Raw genomic sequence first — 22,690 nt, forward strand, 5'->3', positions numbered from 1 at the left:
AGCCTACCTGTAGCACGTCCGTTCTTATGACAAAGGAGTTTGGCTAATGCAAAAGGCCTACTAGAGCTCCAAGCCCACCTATCTGACAAAAAATAAAATCGAAGGACCACCAGCCAGTCCGGGAACTAAGGTCTGCCAACTCACACTCCAGCTGCTGTAAGTCACATGAGCGGGTCACGTTGCTCAGAAGAGCATAATTGCATACAAAAAACAAGCCGCGTGACGTGAGCTGTCTACGGTAGAAGCTCACGCTCGCGACCAAATCCCAAGGCGTGCGTCGACACGCGCGACCCAATCCCAAGGCGCGTTGGAATCCGACTCTGCAATGCTTCTCAATCTGAGCGTGGCCATCTCTTGTCTCCACTCGTTGTCGGCTGAGCCGATGGCTATAGTCTCGCGGCGAGAGCGCGCTTTTCGCAGACGAGACCTAAAAAACCCTACCTAGAAACTTTGACAGCTGAGCAGTAGAAACTGCAACCCTGCCCTGCACACTTCCTATCTCCCAAACCTGCAGTGCTCATGAAGAACAAGTAATCAGCAGCCCCTCCCCAACTAGGCCCTCATTGAATTTCAGGGGAGAGCCCTGTCATCATTGCTTCCTAACCTCAGGTAAGACATGGGAATGAAGGCAAATGCTGCATTTTCACTTCCCCCTAGAAGGGGATCCCTAGAAGAACTTCAGCCGCCACCTCATTCAAAATTACAATTCCGCTGAAAGGGAACCACAGGGATGCATATAACCAGCTTGAAAAATAATTTTTAGCACAATTGCTGTTTATATAAAATGGGTTTGCTTCGAATTCATTGGCGTCGGCAACAACTGAGGATAAAAAGCAATTACTTCAGTCTAAACAGGGTCTCATAGCACTGTGTCGATTGGTAGATCTACTCGTACGATAATACTGCACTGTATTTTTGTGGCTACCACCTGCACAGTACTTTGTTGAGGTAATCTAGGCAGTGCAGTATATAAACAATAAGGAAACCATGCCACGCCTGCACTTTGTCTTCCTGGCTCAATACAGGTTGTAGCAAGCCAGTTCAGTGAAAACAATTAATTCATAGCGGGGCGGCCTGGATGGGGCTCGTCAGCAATGGCCCTTATTTTCGTTTAAACACTGGGACAGTGCCTCAGTGACGGTCTGCTCTTCAAAACACCAGTGGTGCAGTAAAAGTACCCTGTGCTGACTGAGTGATCTAATGTAAACAAAACAACGGCGCCCACTACCTCTTGATTGGATAATAGACATCCGTAAATGGGGTGCAGTGGGCCCTGGTGCCACAGAACCTGCTGAACTAATGAGGCATTCACCTATTGAACATGAATCCATGCAAAGTCTGTTGCCCCCATTTATTTGTCCGAGCACTTTCATTTCTTATTTTTTGTATTTGTTTGCAGTTTATGTAGCGCAAACTCGACCCGAAGGTATCTGAACGCTTTACATGAGAACCTGTTGCATTGCAGACTGACACTCTCTCGTATCTGATTCGTTCCCTCTGCCCCTTCTCTCACCTGTCCCATCCCATCCATATCTTCATACTCCTCGCTTAAGACCTCTGCCTTCTCCTGCCCTTAACCCCAGCTCCTTTTCTCCCGCCAGTCACAGAAGCCTCCAGCCCCGGCCGACGCTGCTTCCCCTGGTCATACCTGCAGGGGGGGTGGTCGGGGCAGGCCGCCAGCCTCCAGCTATCCAGAGACCATTCAACCCTAGCAGTGTGTTACTGTACCACCTTTCCTCCTCCTGGCTTTTTGGCGGTCGATTTCCCATGGAGACCATCATCTTTGCAATCTTAATGCGTCACTAATAGCCTTCTGAAACCAGTCGGTGTGCAATTTGCGTTTAGGGTTAATTTGGCAACCACTTGTTAGCAGATCGGCGTTATCTCCTCTGTGGCTTGCAATTTCTAAATGTTGTGCAGCCTGCGGGAACATGTTCTTTGATATTCTCAATTGTTTGTATTCGCGCGTCAGTATTTGCTGAATTGACTACCTGTTATGGGGATGGAATTCGTTGCATGAGAATTAACCTACAAGTGAAAGGTGACTTTGGCGTGTTAGGGGTCCTATTTTTTTTAAATATATTTTTTTGAGGAACGGGGGTCTGAAGTGCCATAGTTACATAGTTTTAATCCGAAAGCACTGTGGACAGCATGAGTGTCTGGCGGTGCTCCACCTCAGGTAATTTGAGCGGCTGCAGGATTCAGAACATTATCCCCCTTGGCGGTCATGCGGCCTCCTGTACTTCATGAAACTTAGCCGCCTACTTGCATAATGAGAGGGACAGGGGTGCATAGGTGCGGATTAGACCTCAGTCAGCACGCAAGAATGTCGCTGTAAATGAAAAAGAAAATACCTCTTCCCCTATTAAAAGGCAGCAGCTGCCTTCCCAGCGTCGGGGCGTCCAGCACTAGCTTCAATAAACGAGCGACGCGGGGGGGGGGTAGAGGTGTGGTGTGTCTGTGTGTGTGTGCGTGCGTCTAGGTGCGCTCGTGTGTGTGTCTGTGTGTCTGCGTGCGTGTGAGAAAGCAGGGGGAGGCGGTCTTAGCGGCGCGAGCAACTGGAGGCTTCCAACGAGCGAAAGTGAAGACGTGAGATGGGCACAGCAAGCGCGTGTTCAAGCGCGCGACCAAATCCTGCTGCGCGTGCCCATCTCTTGTCTCCACTTTCGCTCCTTGTCGGCTGAGCCGATGACTATAGTTCTCTGGCGAGAACGCGCTTCACGCGCTTCTAGCCGAGACCTAAAAAGGGAAGGAAATATTAGGTTGAAAATGTAATGCACTGTGTAATTTCATAATTGTTAATATGTGCATGTTTTCTTCTAGGTGTGAAGACCGTCTAAACATTTTTCGGTCCTTTTCTCATCACTGATCTCAAAGACCGTTAACAATGGGGGGAGTTCTTTCACGGTGGAGGGTAAGTAACAGCCCTTACTTGCTGGGATACCTATATCACTCCATATGTGTTCATGTCCACTGTAGAAATAGGAGGCAAATAATTTTGATAAACATGTTTTATAATCTGTATGATACTGTATTTTTGTGTTTGGAATTAACAGATTTGAGTTGTGATTTAAGATTTAAATTTAACTCCATCCTTCTCTTCAGGAGCGGAAATATTTTAATTCCCTTGCTGTGCATGTTCTGCTTGTGCTTGCTGAAAACTGACTGCAATTGTTGGTGTAAAACGCTTCTCTGGCTTATCCAGGAACGCCGTAGATTGGCACTATGCTTGAGCACTCACACATAACCTGTTGCATACATTCATTGCAACCAGCTTTAATTAACAACCACAATTGTCCAGATATTGTCATTGTGAGCTGTGACTTGACTTCCATTGTGTTTAACACCATCCTTGGGTGACTGCACACCAGAATGAACCACAATTGGGCAGCGTTGACTAATTTTATGTTTGCCAGGATAGGAAACAAATCGAAGGAAACTGAACTGGGTATTTTCGATATTCCTTTTTGAAACGCTAACCTCAAATCTATATGGACAATACCGCATGTCTCCTTCATTGCAGGCATTAAGGTATTTTGAGGAGGGCTGCTTCAATGCCATACCCTGGGTTTTTGTCTCAGGATTGCTGTGTCGGTCTCACCTTTTAAGGTGACCTATTTCTTAAATGGGTTTTGGGAAGGAGAACATTTCCCACTTTTTCTATAGTCTTTTCCACAATCCTGGTTAACACTGACCGTTTTGTGCAGAACTGTTTGATTCTTTAATGGTTTTCATTAGAGGAGTATATAGTTCTTCACAAATCATTTGCACTACCGTCCTTGAAGGGTGTATCATATGACTCAATTTAGAGGCAAATTGTGTCTTTTTTGTCCAGAACATATATATGTGGTATTCCTGTGGCTGGTTTCTTGGATTAATTATGGTTTTACAAGGTTAGTGACTCTCTCCAGACGAAGTCCTTCATGGTTTCTTCTTGAGGGATTCAGGGCAGTTGTAGTCGTTGCATCAAACTAACATCTTATTTTTAGGTCTCGCCTAGGCAGCGCTTGCACAGTCTCGGAGACATGCTCTATTCATACTATAGGCAATAAGCTTCGCCCATCTTTACAATTGGCTCCTCTTCCTGTCCTTTGTAAATGATGGCTTTTGATTGTCAATAGTCTTAGTAGACCCTCCTTAGTACCTCCCTTGTTCCTGTTACCTCCCATAAGGACAGCCCATCTTACATGTGTCCTTACACTCTAGCTTTCATTAGCAGTTAGGTAGGCACTATTTATTTAATTCATGTTGTGCTGAAGCAGGCATGACAGAGCACATAACAATAGTGCTGCTTCTGGTTTGCATTTGCAGCACGCCCTGCCCATGTTCACTTTAATAATGGCAGTCGCTTATTTTAGATGCAGCCTCATCTGCACTCGTGGGACGACCGCTTTGTGAATGGTGCCCCCTTGTTTGAATCTGAAGCGTGCCATGCATGCTTTCAATATAACAAAGTTAGTATATGTACACAAAGATCGTAAGGGACCAAGGGTACATGAGTAATTCTAGAGACAACGGCCCCTTAACAAAAAATGAAATACTGGATAAAAACATCAGTCCCATAAACAGATTCAAATTTATTAGCACAGTTTTGATCAAAAATGTTAATTACCCTATTTGAAGGTCTTTCGGAGGATGCAGAGAGGGTTGAAGCAGCTGGAGGCGACAGCGTTGACCTGTTGGGCCATAGAGAGGGAGGAGTCCAGTACATTGCTGAGGTTTAGGGTGTGGTCTGTGGGGGTGGGAGAGCTGCCGAGGGCGGTGAGCCACCAGGTGTTGCTCCATGAAGAGGGGGAGGGTCCAAAGACTAAGACCTCTGTCTTCTCAGAGTTTAGCTTCAGGCAGCTGCCTCTCATCCAGGATGCAACGTCCTTCCTTCCTGGAGTCTAGTGGTGACTGGGTCGTTGGTGAGGGAGAGGATGAGCTGGGTGTCATCTGTGTAGGATACTATGCTGAGTCTGTGCTGTCCGACGATGGCGGTGAGGTGGGCAAAAAAACAATAATGCACAGAAAACCTGGTGTTACAAATTGACAATAAAAGACATATAAACATTTACAGGCAAGGAAGTAGTGACCAACCTTTAGGTCCCTTCTTAGTAAGTCAAACACTACTGCACCCAAATAAAAAATACTACAAAACATAGTGTACTGGGTCAGAGCGTATGTCGACTACGTTTCCATCCCGTAAAAATATGGGATCATCAGGACTGAGGATCAGTTACCTGGCATGGTATCAATTGAAATATATTACATGAGCACCTGATTTTTCAACAATCTGTAATTAATCAAACCGGCTTTTTCAACACAATTGGTGCCTGTATATGAGTATCATATGAAGATGAAGCACCTAAAATAAACAAGGATAGAAAAGGAAGGAATGGGAATGAGGATTAGGCGAATGAGGAACTTTTTTTTTTTTTTTTTAAGATATGTATATTGGAGCCATACACCTTGAGAGATGTGTACTGTGAAAACTTCTCTTGATGCCATGTGAGGAATGCACCCTCATGAACATGAAGGCTATTTGAGTCTGAGAAGCGAAGCCAGGAAGAAACCACCCCCTCGAAGTCAATAGCATGTCGTGCCATCAGTCCCCAAGGATCCACAAGGACTTCTAGTCTAGTTACTGTCAGCTGATCTGTTCTCTGTGCAGGTTGTGTCTCTTTAACCTGCCTTTGGGGTTCCGCACCTACCTAAGCGCAGACTTCTGTTCTGGTTTCTTAATATGCACAGGTCCTTTTGATGCAACCACAGACCCAATGCCATTGGCAAAGGGGGAGGAGGAACCTTCACCAATACCGGTGTCTGACTAATCTGAACTTATCTCTGCTTTGACTGAGGTTGTCTTAAAGTTTTCCTGATGCATCCAGTCACCCAAACGGTCCAAGTCTGACCGAACAAAACCTTTACCGTTGGGCCACCATCAGGTCCTCATCAACTTTTTGGCTCTGACTTAGATCAAAACCAACTACCTCTTGGGTATGCATGAGTAACCAAACGAAATAAATTTATGTATGTTACCACAATTTCCTTAGGGAGTCAGGGTTGTCCTGCTCTAAGTTTGCATATTTCATTTATCTTGTCAGGTTTGGGGTATAGATGGTGTACTGTGAGCTACCAGGACTAAGGCCAACCTATCCGGATGGTGTGCATGGAGTCGGTATTGCAAAAGCCTGACGTTTATGTTGCCCAAAAAGCGTACAATTTTTTTTTTTTTGAGAAAGTATAAACCCTTTGAAATGTCACCAACATTATAGCTTGGATTCTTATTTAATGGATCGCCTGAGTAGTTTTCTTTTTTAAACTCCCTACTCGCCTCTTATTCAGAGACATCTGTGGTGTTATGGAATAATCATCCTCAGCTGAGTAGGTAAACCACCATGTATTGGCTTTTGGTCGTTCAAGCATGAACCTTCCCAAGGATCACCCCACAGTGGTACCATATATGATATCCACATATTAATTTCGTTGATGGAAACGATGCAGCAATTAACATAACAGTAAACTGCAGATATGCAGTTACCCAGATGCTGCAACTACTTGGATTGCCCCTTGCGGGTGGAGACTTTACCTCCGTGTTTGAGGCCTGCGAAGCATTCAGGACAGAGGTGTTCTATTCATGGGTTACATTCCCAGCAGCAGATGCACGAACAAGACAGTTTGACTCTTACACTGAGACTGCGGTTCCAAACAACTACACAGCCTACGAAGCTCTAGAAATACCACTAACATATCATGAACACCAAAGTTGTTTTTTAGGCACCCTACCACATACAAGGAACACTGTTGGAACTAGAACAAGGAGAGAAAGTTCAAGGCAAAAGAACAAGCACCAGTTATAGTAGCGTATAGTAGCTATAGTATTGCAGAGTGGCCTAGGTGCACAAAACGCAAGACGTGACTTTCATACGTCTTGCGAAAGATGGGTGGAACCCACTAAACGTAAGCTTTACTTCCAACACATTGGTCTTGCACTCTAGAAACAGTAGTTGATTAGTTTGAAGGACACTCTCTCATAGTCTCCCTGATCTTAGTATTTTCTGCTACTTTTTGCCCTTAAGATGCATTTGACAGTTTTTTCAAAATCACATAATTTTTCTGGATTAGGTAACTTTATATCATTGATCTTTTTCCAAACCTACCATTTCATCTCTAAAATAATAAAAGAAATCTTTGACTACAATCAACTCACACTGATTCACTTATTATCTGGGAAGATTGAATGTTGTGTTTGTGCTTGAATTTGGACACGAACAGCTGTCGTTTACTAATCAACTAATGTTTCTAGAGTGCAAGAACAATGTGTTAGAACAATGTTAGAACTAGGTTCCCTTCGCAATGAGGGAGCAAAATGGCCTATTTTAGCAGGTTACACACCCTACTGTAGTGTGGATCCTATATTCCCAATAGGCTCTGCGCATTGGAATAATATATCCTATAGATTTGACGTAGGACTTATGTCTACTAGGTCTCTATCGAATATATTAAACTTAATTGTGAGTGCCAGCTAGCTTGGAGGTCACTAGAAACTTTCTCGAATAAACAAGAAGGGATTTAGTTTCTGACAACCGCATAAACATGACAACTTTGTTTCCCCAAGAATAAAACGGATCTTCAGAGTCGTGGAAACAATAGATAGATATTTTACTTAGTCATTTGTACATGCTTCGTTTTACAAGAGGTGCAGAGGAATAGAGACGGGTGTTTTCAATAAAAATATTTATTTACAGTCTTCTTTCTCATGCAGAAAAAAAATGAACTGCTACAATCCTAATACTGGCTGTAAAGTATAATGCGTACAGCAGGAAGAGTATTATAAAATAAAACTGTAAAAGCATGGTAAGGTTTCTAAGCCATAAAATACATACATAAATAACAAAGACTAAAAGTACTCAACTGGTGCTTCTAAAATACGCCTATCCCGATGTACCTAACCGAAATCTAGTACGAGGGAAGAAGTAAGTGTGGTGTAGCATAAGTTTAGTATTCTTTTTGCCAAGAATCTATCCAAGATTTCTCTTGGGGTCTAACCAGCTCCGTACCTTGGTTTAGAATGAAGGAGGTCTGTCTCAGGACTCTATTTCCCAAAATCCCGCAAGGGGAGCTTGGAAACACTGGAGCTGGATTTCTCGGCAAGAAAAAAGACAATCTCTCTGTGTGTCTGCTGGAGGGTCGGCTTCTTTCGGCACTTCCTGTAACGAGATGCATTGGGCAAGTAGGTAGTTGAACTGCTCCAAACCACCGTGTGTTTGCTTGGGCAGGTGGTGGGCATATTTATACCTTGAAGGTGCCGAGTTTGACGTAAAGGTGGACATAATAACGTCATCAAAGAGTCTCAGTTCTATGAAAACTCAATGAGTTCTTGGACAAATCAATATTCAAGCAAGGGGAAGTCCCTAACTGCTGTAGCAGAGTTTTCCAAAAAATCGTTGTGGATTTTCGGAGCTAGTGGAAGTAGCCATGTCGTATTTGGACTGCATGGGCTATGTCTAAAAATGGTTATGATTTCTATGCCTATATAAGGACAAGGTTCTCTATACCTATATAAGGGCATGAATCGGGAAAATTACACTAGGGTCCTAAAATGCTACACAACACCCACTCCACTTAATTATGTTCAAAATTTACTACATTTAAGCACTAAAACATATCGAAAGCATGTGTTTACAATCCCACACAAAATGCTTTTGAAAATGGTTGTACACATAAAATGAGCATTTGTACTGTATGCATTTAAAAGCAATGATTTCATTGTAAGCATATAATATGACATTGGCTATGACATTGGCAATGCTAACTGAATGAATCATGAAAATTACATTTATGAAATGGCTCTTAATTACAGAAAAAAAAAAAGAAATCGAGACCATCCCATAGCAGGATATACATTAACTGTGTTGGCTTGTGGAGAAGGTCAATATTGTTTCTAGGAAGTATTCAAAGAATTTTGGTTCTCTAAGAATAGTTCTACTTTAAGCAGATTACTTTGTGCCAAAGTTCATTTTTGGAAAAAAGTCATATCAACTCGTAGAAAAATAAGAGTTCCAAAGTTAGAAGTTTGTTTTTTGTTTTGAAAAATACAAAGGTCGAATTCAAAATTGATAGAACGCTGTGTGCTAATTTCAAAAGTTATTCTCTGTGTCAGGAGAAAACATTAAATCTTCTAAGCTGGCAAAGAAATAGTCTACCACAGTAGGTGAAAGTTGAAACACTTCATTAAGTAGATCAATCGTACACCGATGAGAAGCATCGCCGTCCGCGTCAGTCGCATTAGCAATGCTCGCAGTAGATGGTACCTGTGTGCCTGTTGGTCCACGTATCTCAGTGTCGGCTGGAATTGCTGGTGAGACCTCAGTGAATGCCGTCACCAGGATTGGTAGCCGCTGGGGACAACACAATGCATGAGCCGTTACCGAACCAACCAAGCGCCAACATCCGTTGGCAATGCTTATGGAAGTGTTAGACAGATATCCAACACGCATTCCTCTCCACAAAGCAGGCATTGTAGAACAGGTAAAATGCAATCTTGCCAGATTGGTCTGAATGAAAGGAGCCAGGTGGTATTCAGATCTCTTAAACGAGCCAAGCCAAGAATCTGTGTTATATGCTCACGATACTGCATTGCCAGAAGAGTGTTCTCCATGGTAATCTGGGTATCGCTGGTGACTGGGCCTGCCTTAACGGAGCAGAAGGAACATAAATAGTATCCCTGCTACGAGTCCCCAGACGAGAGGCAGGCCGCCGAACACAGAGTGCACGAAGTTAGGAAAAATGCCTAGGACTGCTGCAAAGGGTGCTAACGGTCCCGAAAAAAACTTCTTAAATACATGTACAATACCACTGGTATCAGACATGTTTAAGATACGACCTAACATTTCTGCGAAATGTATGGGACAGTTTGTTGATTATAGGGCATGAATCTCTGCAGAGGACCTTGCAACTTGCAGATAATACGTCTCTGGACGAGGTCAGTGGCACAGTTTTTTGCAAAAGAATGGCTTTCATTCTGCTTAAAGTATCAATTCGAATAGAAGAGCTGTTCAGTGAAGGCCATAGTGGCGACTTCCCGTTTGTCTTAGTTTTTGGAAACAATACTTGCATACTGCAAGTGACTCTGGCTTACACACTAACAAGAGGCTATTCCTGACATCATTCCACAACAGCTGTGATCATTCAACCTTATGTAGCTCCCATTGGAAAGCTGCCTAAAAATAGGATCTATCACTGCTGCCGGGGAACCCTGCAGGTGGAGCGATAAGTTGGTTGAAGAACCATCGCAGGCTCAATGTAAATTAATACCCTGACATAGAAGTGTACCGCTCGGTGTGGTTTTGCAATTTTTACCACTAAGATACCTACTTTTCCCCACTCCAACATTTGTGTGTCTATGGTAAATCGCAGGTCGCTTTATGTATCCTTTACCCAACCTTTTCATACAGGCCTGCCGGTATGTGTTTTAAGCAATACTGAAACTGGAAAATCGTCACTGGTATCATGATGGTGCCATGTATTATCCATTCAACTGCTGGTTTCTCAGAAACGGTTAATGGTAATCTTTTCATTTTTTTCTATGCTCAGCACTGTATAGTCTGCTCCCCTGTGTGCCAAAGATAATTGTTTATCTGTAATGTTTAATCCAGTAAACAATTATGTGGTGTTGATTAGACGCCAAGGCACATCGCCTGAACGAAGGTTTTGTAACATCCAGCCTAGCAGCCTTAGACGCAGTTGAGACTGTCCATGTTATAACATGAGCAAGTCCTGTTCCATTATGTCTATGGTAGAGGATACAATGCTGTCTAAAGAATACATTCTGAATGACCGAGTTGTTAACCCATTGTCAACTACAGAGAGAGCTTCCTCTACAATCAATTTCTCGTATTCGTTCTGCAGTTTCCATTTGCGTGACTTTCCATAAGCAGCGTAAATACCGACGTATATGAAACGTTTATGACGTGATTTGCGAGGTCCTAGTAAGAATTCGCTCAAATCAGTGCCATCTTTAAGTAAAGTTAAGTGTTTTATGTCTGGGAGTGCAGAATTTTGTAGCCACTCAAGGCACAGTTTTCCTACACTGTAAGTTATTATCCCTGGATGTTGTCTCTGGACATATCTTGGATCTGGCCTAGTTACTGTAAACCCTTGTCTCCTGTTCAGGAATCTATCTCGACAATCAGGATTAGTTCTGTTTTGTTGTAAAATATAATTTACGTCAACCTCCTCATCTGTAGTTCTACTACTATCAGGTCTGGGTTTAGGTATGGACGGTTTGTTCAAGTCTTTTATCTTAGCCAAGACAAGATGTCTGTACAGTTTAATTTAAGAACAGTATTTGTTCTGGGATGATGCAGGCCCTGAATATGGCTTCTAAACCTTGCACCTGCCAGTCTTTTGTGCCCCAGACAGTTTTTGTCTCAATGTTCTCTTTCCAAAAGTCAAAACCTAATGTGGACAATTGAGCATAAAAGGCCACAGAATAAATTTGCTTTGTATTAGTCAACATACTTTTCATTCCTGTTTTTTATTATTTTTAAAGTAAAATGTTTCTGGATTTGTGATATTAAAACCTGAGCAGGGTGGACATTTTTCATAAAATGTTCTAGAGCTACCCTTTGGTGGCGTTGGACAATGTTCCCATTAATTAGAAGTTAAAACATTTCTAGGGTTTGCAGATTTGTGCAAAAAATTATGACCATAATGATTAAAACACTACATTTGTTCATACTCTGATGAACCTTCTAAGTATTCATGTTTTGTAAATTTTGCTGACATTTCTAAGTCTGCCATCATGTTATTAACAGTCTCAAAGTCCCAATCATCAGAAAATGTACTGGGTGAAACAAAATCATTCAAGGAAACCTTACATTGGTGTGAAATCGTCAACAGCTTGACTGGACCATAAATGTCAGTCAGTTCTGTCCCATGCTATACCACCTGGTAGGGGAACGGCTGTGATATTTATTGACGACCGGTCTCTTTGCTTACGATGAGATGATTTGTGTGGCTTCAGGAGTAAGTTGATGTTCTTACTTGCTGTGTCCATTTTACTATATTTTCCATCTATCAGCTTTCCCAAACTTAAAACCAGAATGAGCCAAAGTAGGAGAAAAAGTACACTTAACACAGTCCAAAATTCAACCCATGGTGAAACCAGATATGTATTTGCAAGCTGGTGAAAAAGTTCAGGTTCTTTTTTCCTCAAGTTTTTTTATTAGCTGGCGATGTTTCGGGCTCACTGGGATCCTCAGAAAAGGTATCAAAGTTGATGAAATAGCCAGAGGCAGTTCTGTCAATTGTTGGTATTGCATCCGGATTATTTGAAATCGCTGGAGTTGCCTGTTCCCTTGACATATTAGTATAGTCAGATGCTACATAATTGTAGACAGGAGTTTCTTGATGAACTGTTATTTGCGTTTCAAGAGGCATAAGTTCCATGCTTTGTTGCATAGTCCTTTTTTCACTGCCAATTCTTCAAAGGTGATGAGTCTTTCAGTTTGAACCTCTTGGATGGTAGCAAGATATGGTCGTCTGCTACATCTTTGGAGTCCACTGGGCCTACTACTTATTATCGGCCACATGCTGTGGTTTTACCAGGTCAATTGATACAAACCGGTTCGCCTTTCTTCCAGCAAGGGGTGGCAGTAACACTGTTCTTGGTCCGTGGATTGCTAGTACAGGTACTGGTTTTCTGTAAGAAGGCCCACATTCCTTCTTATTCGCTATTTTCTTTCTGACCAGATCCCCAATCTTTTGGAATCCAGACAGGTCTTGCTGGGACAGGTGGTTTTTCTTCAGTGGTTGTTTGCTTCTGTATGGTGTTGCTTAGACTTCTTCTTGTTTCATTTAAGTCCTGCAAAACAGCCAAACGGTCTTTAATATCAAAGGGTTTTTGTTCTACCACTGAAGTATGACGATCGAGGTCTTCGACAATCATTCTAGTACCAAAAAAAGTATTTCATATGGAGTGATTTCACCCAGAGAATTTCTTGGCAGATTGTTAAGACTACGTTGGACATTTTTTAGATGTTTGACCCACCCGTCACCCGAGCCTAATACCCTAGCTGTTATAGATTAATTTATGTCCCATTTTTTTCTTTCTAATACAGAATTTCCCTCCGGATGGAATGGACTTGAAAACCGTAATGCAACGCCCAAACTGGACGTGGCCTTCTTGTAAGCTTGAGAGCTAAAAGCAGGACCCTGGTCCGAATGTAGCGTGCTGATTGCGTATGTGCCTATAAAGACTCGCAAATCTTTTATAACAGTTCGGGCGTCAGCCGAGCGCCTAGGCCACATCCAGATAAATCTTAAGCAGGAATCCAATGCAACCATGATATATTTATAGTTGCCATCCCTCTGTAGGGGGACCACAGTGGTCCAGGTAAACACATGCTAATGGTTTATCTGAAATTAGAAGAGGCGTCTGCGCCAGGCGTTTCACTGTTGAAACTTTCATTTTCTGGCAGATTTCACACTCCAAAACATAGTTTCGGGTCTGTTTCCTCATGCGCGGCCACCAGTATCTTTGCTTTAATAATGACACTGTGGTTAAAACACCTGCGTGTGCAGAGGCGAGCCCTTCATATGCTGCTAAGATTAGTCCTAATCTGTGTTCCATGTTTGGAATTACTCTATCCCCTACTCCAGGAATTCAAGCAAAAGGAACATTATTTGCATCAGTTATATATGAGCACTTGAGTGGAAAGCCTTTTGTTAACATTTTACCGCTGTCTTTATTGGAAGCGGCGACGGCCTGCATTATTTTGCTGTCTATTTTTGTTTTTGAGTGATTGCAGCTACGTTTGCACAGCTGCCTTCACGGCTTCATCAGCCAATGAATTCCCTGCAACGTGAACACCATCACGCTGATGACTCAGTGTATGGATCATGTGAGTCTTTTGTAGTTCTTTCTGTAATAGAACTACTTGTTCCCAAAGCATTTTATGCTTAATAGTGTCACCTTTTGCATCTTTGAAACCAGTTCTGCAAGTATTCATTGTAAGATTGGACGCAGTAATACGAATCGCACACTGAGTGTGGGGAATTCGCAATAGGTATTTTCAAGCGCCATCTTGAAAGCCTGTAGTTCAGCTTGCTGAGCTGTACAGTCTCCGAGATTGAGTTTATGTGACCATAGGTCTGAATTTACCATTGCGCCTGCACCCTTTGACAATCGCACACGCTGCACTATAAGCTTGTTTTCCCCCAATTGCGGGCTGTGCTGATCCGTCTGTATACATTATACATCCATAATGTTCTAGAGGCAGAATCTCAGTGAGCAGAGGACATTCTTGTTCGTATTGTAGAAATTCCTGAGTTTTCAAGTAGGGGTCAAAAACGTATTCAACGTCTATTTCAGCATGATAATTAACCCATTGTATCCACCTTTGATGTAAAGCTTTTGCGTTCGGAATGCTCACTTTTATCACTGCCTCTAAGGCAGGTAACGGCTTAACGACCATTATGCGTTTTCCCTGTGCAAGGGCTCTCTTTTGCTATTGCAGTTTGAACCGCTGTCAAAATTGTTTCTGTTGAAGTGAATTTCATTTCTGCTTGTGTGTAAAAGTGTGATTTGTAAGCTATTGGTACCTTTTCACCTTCATTAAAGGTTAGATACGTGAATCCGCATCATCCTGGGATGATTCGGATTACAAGGTTGCGTACGTTTACGCGTATCTGTAAACGGGTTGTTGCTAACATGTCTGTTTGCTCTGAACGCAGAATTTCTGTGTTGTTGAGTCCAATTAGCAGGTTTGAACTCCTGTTTGATTAATTAGTAGAGAGGTTTAACCCTTTCTGCATAGTTTAGAATACAAGTTCTTCAGAAATTCAGGAATCCTAGACCGGACTGTAGGTTTTTCAGTGTTTTTGGAGGTTGCAGCAGCACACATTTTTCTAAAAAGTTTGCTGCCAGGCTTTTGCCTTCACTTGAAAGTTCGTATCCTAGGAATAGGACGTTGAGGTGGGCAATTCTTTTTTTTTTTTTATTTTTTTTATTTATTTTTTTTTTTTTATTTTAAATTTTTTTATATTCAATTTGTACCCGTCCGAGGCGAAGCCAAGTATTATGGTGTTCACCCTTTCAAGTGCTTGTCCAAATCATCGTCTGTAAGATAGGTATTATCGTCTGTAAGATGGATATCATCGGCATAAGATAATGCCTTTGTAGTATCTCTGTTACTCTGGCTGAAAACAACCCTGGACTGTTCTTAAATCCCTGTGGGAGACGACAGAAGTGACGCTGTGTTCCCATAATTGAGAAAGTGGTCAAATACCTGCTTTCAGGTGCAATATTTTGACAGAAGAAACCGTTTAAAATATCTAATGTGGTTATATATTTTTTGCGCACAATATTATTCATCAGTGCTGCACTGTGTGCATTTTGTACTGCAAAGGTTTTGCAACAAGAATTTAAATATCTGTAGTCCAAAACTAGACGATATGTATTGTCTGGTTTGGCGACAGGAAAGAAAGGATTGTGCATTGACTAGGTGCATGTTTCAATCACCCCTTGGTATTTAAGTTGATCTAGGATCTCCCTGACCTGTTTTTAGCTTCTTGCTTAACTGGATACTGCCTCTGAGCAGTAGGTTGATTTTTTTTTTTTTATCTGGATCTTATGGTGAGGAGAGTCCTCATCCCATCCCACATGATTTTTATATAATGCCGGAGCCTGGGCTACAGCCCATTTTCTGGCATGGTGTATTTTTTATGAATAGGAATGTGATTTGAGAAGGCTGGCATAATAATCTCTTCATCATGTGGTCAATCCCTGACAAATTCAGGTGACCAGTCTTTTTCAGCCGGAAGGATTGTCATGACCCTTAGATAGTTTTTCCCAAAACAGTGTTCCTATTTTTCTAGTTATGTCCCCCTCTATCTGGAGTGCTACTTCATATAACTTATGGGGTACACTAACCCTGGTATCGGCAGTTTAAACTTGAATGTATTCATTCAGGTCCACTGTCTCCAGATGATCCTTCAGGATCTTTCGAGCTATGGTAACTTCTGCTGCACTGTCCAGCATTGTCTGGGCCCACTCCGAGGTCTTAAATTGTGTCCAAGATCCTCGGCATGTCTGATTTTAAGACTTTCTACCTTTTTGGTGAAATGAGTTTTCTTCTTTTTCTTAACGTGTTGATCGTCTTTGGACTTCATGCGCTCTTCCTTGTGTTGTGATCGTCCTCTTCTTTCTGATTTCTGCGAGGAAGTCTGAAAGGTACGAGAGGAACGTGTATCAGTATATAGATATCCATCGGGTTTTCTCAAATTATCCCTGTTTCTGAGGTTGTACCTCTTTTCAGTTGGCTCCTTTTGAGGAGACCTACCTCTGGATTGAGAACACTTCTCTTTAGGAAGTGTCTGTCTAGTATTTTCCCACTTCTTTTTAGGAGTGGTAAGATTGTTTTTAATAAAAACTTTTTCCGGATTTTCCGTTAGTTCGGGAGGGAAACCAGTAAAGCCCGAACTATCTCTACCTAGTTCTTCATATGATTTTTCTATTATTCTGGCCAGTTCGTATGGTTGCTTGGTTACATCAAGTTCTTTTAGTTTTTGGCGGATTGCCATGGATGCTGCTTCACCTTTAATATTAGCTAATATCATAGCTGAGACCTGTTTGAAATCCTTCAGTAACTTCATACCGAGATTTAAAGCAGGCTCCGCCCCGTATTCATTTTTAATCTGTTTCAGGAAGTTTGGTATTACCGCCATGGATGGACCTCCGTGTGTCTTTGTGTAGATTACAGCAGACTGTACCGCAAGTGTCACAGTCCTCCAGGTGTGGTGCGATCTCCATTGGTTAACAGATTGTTAGTACACCTCATGAGAAACACAGGATTCTATCGGGAAATACTGCCTCTATTTGAATAATTTTTTGAGCTAACCAGAATGGAATTTGTTTACTTTTTGTGGGTAATTTACCAATGACCGATTGTATGGTCTGTGGTGTTATTTTGTTTGTGTTCCCCTGATGAGGGGTGTGCTGTGGAATTCTTATAGCAGGTTGGACTGTTAAAGTCCGCATGACATATTGTACTAATTGTCTATGGATTTTAATTGTTTTAGCTGAGCTAATAATTCTACATCTGTCATTCTTTCAATGTCAGGATGTGGTGTATAGCTGGCTAGTACCGGCCATGTTGCTCCTGGTCTACCTAGTGGACCGAGCCTGGTAATGTGATTTTGATGTTGTAGGGCGCCTTTAAACCAGAGCTGATGCTCTTGGTAAGTTAGTGGAATTTCAATGTCCTCGAAAGGAACATATTCCGCTGAATGTTCTCCGCTGAATGTTCCTCTATCTTATAGAAGTGGAACACATGTGTTCTTGGATTTGCTTCAGGGAAGATAATCCATGAATAGAATACCTCTGTCTGCCGATATTCGTGTGCCTCTGACAAAAATTACCCTACCACCTCTCGGTGATAGGCAATTTTCTATAAGCTTTATAGCTATTGTTTTCCGTACATTTTCCTGGATGATTAGAACATCCGCATCGTCTTGTTGGAAACCTGTAATGTCTAAACCCGGTTGGGCTGCATTTACTGCAGCTCCACCGGTTGCGTTGTTGTCGTTATTCGACATTTTGTTGAAAGTCTTGCAAGGCAAGTTTCAAGGAATCAAAGATAAGGTGCACAATATTTTTGGAACACTGTATCCTTCAATGTTGAACAAACCAAAAACTAATACATAGGATTTTTGTTCTACTCAGTAATGGCGGATATTTTATCCTTTTACCCACTCCAGACGTCTTTTGGAGTATTGTACAGGGAAAAGGGGCCTCTGTGAAAAGCACGACTGAGTTACTCTAGAACAGAGGTCTTCAAACTTTTTTAGGTTGAGCCCCCCAGCTGAATTTTTTGAAATGTCGAGCCCCCCCTCACCAACTGACAGAAATTTCTGGAATCCGGTACACTACATAATTGACCGCCATCTGCATATCCCAGGCCATATCCGGCAAATAATGTTCAACGCAATAAGCGTTTAGTTAACTGTAGGTTTGTGAGTGGGTGTGGTTAAATGACAGAGGCTTATTACACAGCTCAAAACAACATTTTCCAAGATAAAATTGTTTTTACAAAGATGCTTTGTTTTACACATGACTTATTGATAACAAATGGAAGGTAGTCACTTGCACTCCAAAAGTACAAGTCAATAATCCTAAACGTAAATGAATTGTTTGAAAAAAAGAATCAAACTAAAGCGTCCTACATGGTGTCAGAGTGCTGCCAATCCCTCATGTAACATTAACGTGTGTAGTTATTCCAGACGATAGTCTAGAAAAAAACTTGTGCACAGCTGGGGGAAAGTTTTCACTTGTTACACCGGCTTGTTAGCAAATGTTAGCCCAATTTTATGGATAATATAATAAAAACAATAGTCTCATGTTGATATCACCATTAATTTTCATTTGTTTTCAAATAAGGCAAAAATGTGAACATTGTTCCATAGATAGATACAATTAGCATTGCTTCATGATAATCAATGATGATCTGAACACAGTGAGTGGCGATTGATGACCTTCGGCCCAATATATTTTGGGACCTCGTGTCCCTTCCTCAGGAGCCATGCAAATAGCAGGAACTGCCAATATAATGCAAAACAACGATGTGCTGTGTACTCCTTAAAAACGAAGGCACGGTAGAAGACTGTGAAAGACAGCAGGCCACCTGTACTGGGAATAATTATATGCACTGAGGATCAGAGCGTACTCGAAAAAGATCTACGTTAGCACAACTCGAAAAAAAGCCAGGTCATAAAACTACCACTGACCTGGATGTACGGCAAAAGTTCTTCAAACGGTCTTCTCACAGCCGTGGGTAAGACGATACTGCTGAGGATGGTGGCGGACCCCCCCCTTGATTGAAGAACTCTAACTTAAGTGTACCCTAACACCTCATTCCACCTTGTACACGTCGCACCATTGCCCCCGCATCTTTTGGTTTTCCATGTGTGGGACTCTCAAAGTCAACAGGTTTCCTGAGAAGTGCAGAGCTGCCAAGGTTTCAGATTGCTATGTGTGACATTTTCATAATATTAGTGTCTTATGAGTGACATTTCAACGACTACGAGTGACACTTTCTCGCAAGCAAAATCAAGCAAAGAAGATGAGGGAAACATAAATATCAGAAATCACACCCAGTTGAGCAACAAGAAACTTTTAAGAAGTCACTAAAGTGTGTGACAGCACTCAATACTTAATGATTAAGTATAGCACTTGGTACATGTTTCAATGAGACTTAGATGTGGTCCTTAAATCTTACCCAATAAAACACACTTCAAATTTTTGTTTGATTCTTGAACAGCCTGCATTTAATGAGTTTCACAGATGTGTGTTTTCCCACCATATATTTTCACAAGCCCCTTTGTGAAGTAAATGCTGCAAAAAGTACTTTATTTTTCCCATAGACCTATTTTGGGTACCTGGTATAATGATCTTTTCTTTACTCTGTGTGACATTTTATTGCCACCAGCAACATTTTTGAAATGTAAAGCTGCGAGAGGGATTATCCGAAATTTGCCACTGTGTAATTTTGCACTATTTTTAGTGATGGATGTCAGTTCAAGCAAGATAAGCTATCTGGCTCAAGTTTCACACAAGAGAGGCAAAACCAACATCATTGCCAGCTCCACACCGTCCCTATGCAAACCGTGCAATAGTGATTGATGTAGGACTGAAACATTCCAGCCCAGCACTGAAATCCGACAAGCACAGAAGGGTCCCTGAGTGGGTGAATGATAACCCCTTTGCAGGACGGCCCTTTTGCATCCAGGACATAAGTGCCAGCTCCTGTCCTCCACCTGCCCTGCGGAGCCATGTCTTGAGGCACTTGCATTTGGAGGGCGACCTATAACCCATCCGTTTTGCCATGTAAATATCCTCCATAACCTCCCAATTTTCTCTACCAAGCAGTCCATTCTTCCGTGAGCGATCACTCGGTCAATTACTTAAGTGTCGCTCTCTTGCTTGTCCGGAAAGTGAAAGTGTAACATATCATGGCAATGCAACAGGAAGCGCAACTAATGAAGGCCGCGCCAGCCAGAATAAAAGCATGTTGAAAACCTTGCACAGGTGCGTGTGCAGGTGGTTTGTTTGCATTTGGTGAGATTGCATATGTATTATGTATAAATACCAATGAGGTCCCCTGCAGACAGGCTAAATTGGTTACCGGCAGTGCAGCAATGCGCATAGCTGCCAAGGTTTCAGATTGCTTATGTGAGACATTTTGAACATTTCAGTGAAATTATGAGTGACATTCAACGACTATGAGTGACACTTTCTCGCGAGCAAAATCAAGCATTGAAGAGGAACACATATATAAATATTAGAAAGTATAGCCATTTGAGCAATCAGAAACTCTAAGAAGATCCTAAAATTGCTGCAAATAGAAGGGCACTTTGGGACCTGACTGTACCAAATACGAAGATTGAGGCCCCAGCGCGAATGATCTCAGCTTCCTGCTAATAAAATATTATAATTCATGTGTCACTACAATCGGCTGACTCGTCGATTCAGAGTGCTGCTCAGCCTGCAGGAGCACCGGACAAGCCTCAGGGGAGCCACCTTCACGACTTAGCTACACTTTTTTAGTCCATCATTGTGTCCCTTAGCGACCATAGGATCACCCACTGCACCCACTCCCCTAACACTGGCCTTTGCTTTTCTTCATATCCTGTCAGTCTACCATTAAGTCTCCAGCCTCCTATAATACTAACTGTGCAGCCAGGTAGTTTACTGTGCATCTCTCTACTTTAAACCTGCACTGCTAGTCGCCAGAGGACAGATTGACCCGTACCGTAACCAGCACTGCTCTTACAGTAAGTACCTTTTTACCGCTGTAGTCCACCCTTCAGAGTAATGTGGAAACCGGTAGTGAATACGCGGATATCCTATTCACCTCGCCCAGTTTAATCAAAACCATAGTTTTCATTGTATTGTACCTCTACAGTGCGTGATGAGCAGCCACGCGCTGTGTGTCAAATGGGACAGTTTCAATCAGGGGGAATACCAGGGGGTGCTTTTGTGTGCGCTTTCCAGAACCAGCCTCCCTCCCTGCCTTCTACTAGCAGTGCAGGTTTATTCTCAAATTATGGTTGCTTCAAACCCTCACAGTGCTGCCAGACTGCACTGTGAGGCATCAACACTAAGGCGGGCCGGGTTGGGCCGCCACTGCGGGCTGATATTGTTGTCACATATATTGATTGATTGCAGTGTCAAAATCGCGCGGTCGGCCATTATGCGCAGATAAAGCGCTGTGGGCGAGGAGGCTTTACTAGGCGCGCATTGTGACCAACACCTCAGTTACAGACTAACATCAGCCCAACAAAAGACCCCCTCTGACTTTGAGAAAGGCCTCTTAGCTGTGCAGATTTCAGCAGTATTTCACAGCAAGGCGTCGGAAAACGTAGGAAAGCCTTGCCAGGAAACCAGAAAGAAAAGGCAGCAAATGCAGGAGCTTTATACCCGCAAATTTCGCGACACTTCTTGCAATCCCAGCTGATGTCACCCTAATTACGTGCTGACTGTAGAAAGCGGGTGCAGCAGCCTATCAAAAATCCCCATTTAAATGGGCGATAACTTGCGACGTGGAAAAGAGGAAAAACAAGTCAACAAAGGTCAGATTTTCAGGTGGACTCTGCGCCCCCCCCTGGGATGGTGGCGCGCACCCCCCCCCAAGATTGAAGAACACTGCTCTAGAATCTAGCGTTAAATTAGTGCCTTACCAAACGTTGGGCGCCATGTAGTGTAGTTCCTATATTCCCAATAGGCTCTGTGCATTGGAATAATATATCCTATAGATTTGACGTAGGACTTAGGTAGACTATGTCTCTATCGAATATATTAAACTTAATTGTGAGTGCCAGCTAGCTCCGAGGTCACTAGAAACTTTCTCAAATAAACGAGAAGGGATTTAGTTTCTGACAACCACATAAACATGACAACTTTGTTTCCCCAAGAATAAAACTGATCCTCAGAGTCATGGAAACAATAGATAGATATTTTACTCAGTCAATCGTGCATGCTTCGTTTCACCAGAGGTTTAGCGAAATAGAGACGGGAGTTTTCAATAAAAATATTTATTGAACAGTCTTCTTTCTCATGCAGAAGAAATGAACTGCTACAATCCTAATACTGGCTGTAAAGTATAAAGCGTACAGCAGGAAGAGTATTATAAAATAATACTGTAAAAGCATGGTAGGGTTTCTAAGCCATAAAATACATACATACATAAATAAAGACTAAAAGTATTCAACTGGTGCTTCTAAAATACTCCTACCCCGATGTACCTAACCTAAGTCTAGTACGAGGGAAGAAGTGTGGTGTAGCATAAGTTTAGTATTCTTTTTGCCAAGAATCTATCCAAGATTTCTCTTAGGGTCTAATCAGGTCCGTACCTTGGTTTAGAATGAAGGACGTCTGCCTCAGGATTCGATTGCCGAACACCACGCAAGGGGAGCTTAGAAACACTGGAGCTGGATTTCTCGGCAAGAGAAAAGACAGCATCTCTCTCGGTGCGTCTGCTGGAGGGTCGGCTTCCTTCGGCACTTGCTGTAGTGAGACGCGTCGGGCAAGTAGATAGTCGAACTGCTCCAAAACACCGTGTGTTTGCTTGGGCAAGTGTGGGCATATTTATACCTTGAAGGTGCCAAGTTTGACGTAAAGGTGGACATAATAACGTCATCAAAGAGT

At 42.4% G+C, this 22,690-nt stretch overlaps 1 protein-coding gene across 1 annotated transcript in view; it reads left to right on the forward strand.

The window, feature by feature from the left end:
- Positions 1–22,690, forward strand: part of LNPK (lunapark, ER junction formation factor) — a 691,124-nt gene that overhangs the window by 117,329 nt on the left and 551,105 nt on the right. The window contains exon 2 of the mRNA XM_078681527.1: positions 2,824–2,914. Coding sequence (XP_078537653.1) covers positions 2,888–2,914 — 27 coding nt within the window. The 5' untranslated portion in view covers positions 2,824–2,887. The remainder of the gene's footprint in view (positions 1–2,823; positions 2,915–22,690) is intronic.

The sequence above is a fragment of the Lissotriton helveticus genome, chromosome 3_1 (genome assembly GCF_964261635.1).
Source record: "Lissotriton helveticus chromosome 3_1, aLisHel1.1, whole genome shotgun sequence".
Lineage (NCBI taxonomy): Eukaryota > Metazoa > Chordata > Amphibia > Caudata > Salamandridae > Lissotriton > Lissotriton helveticus.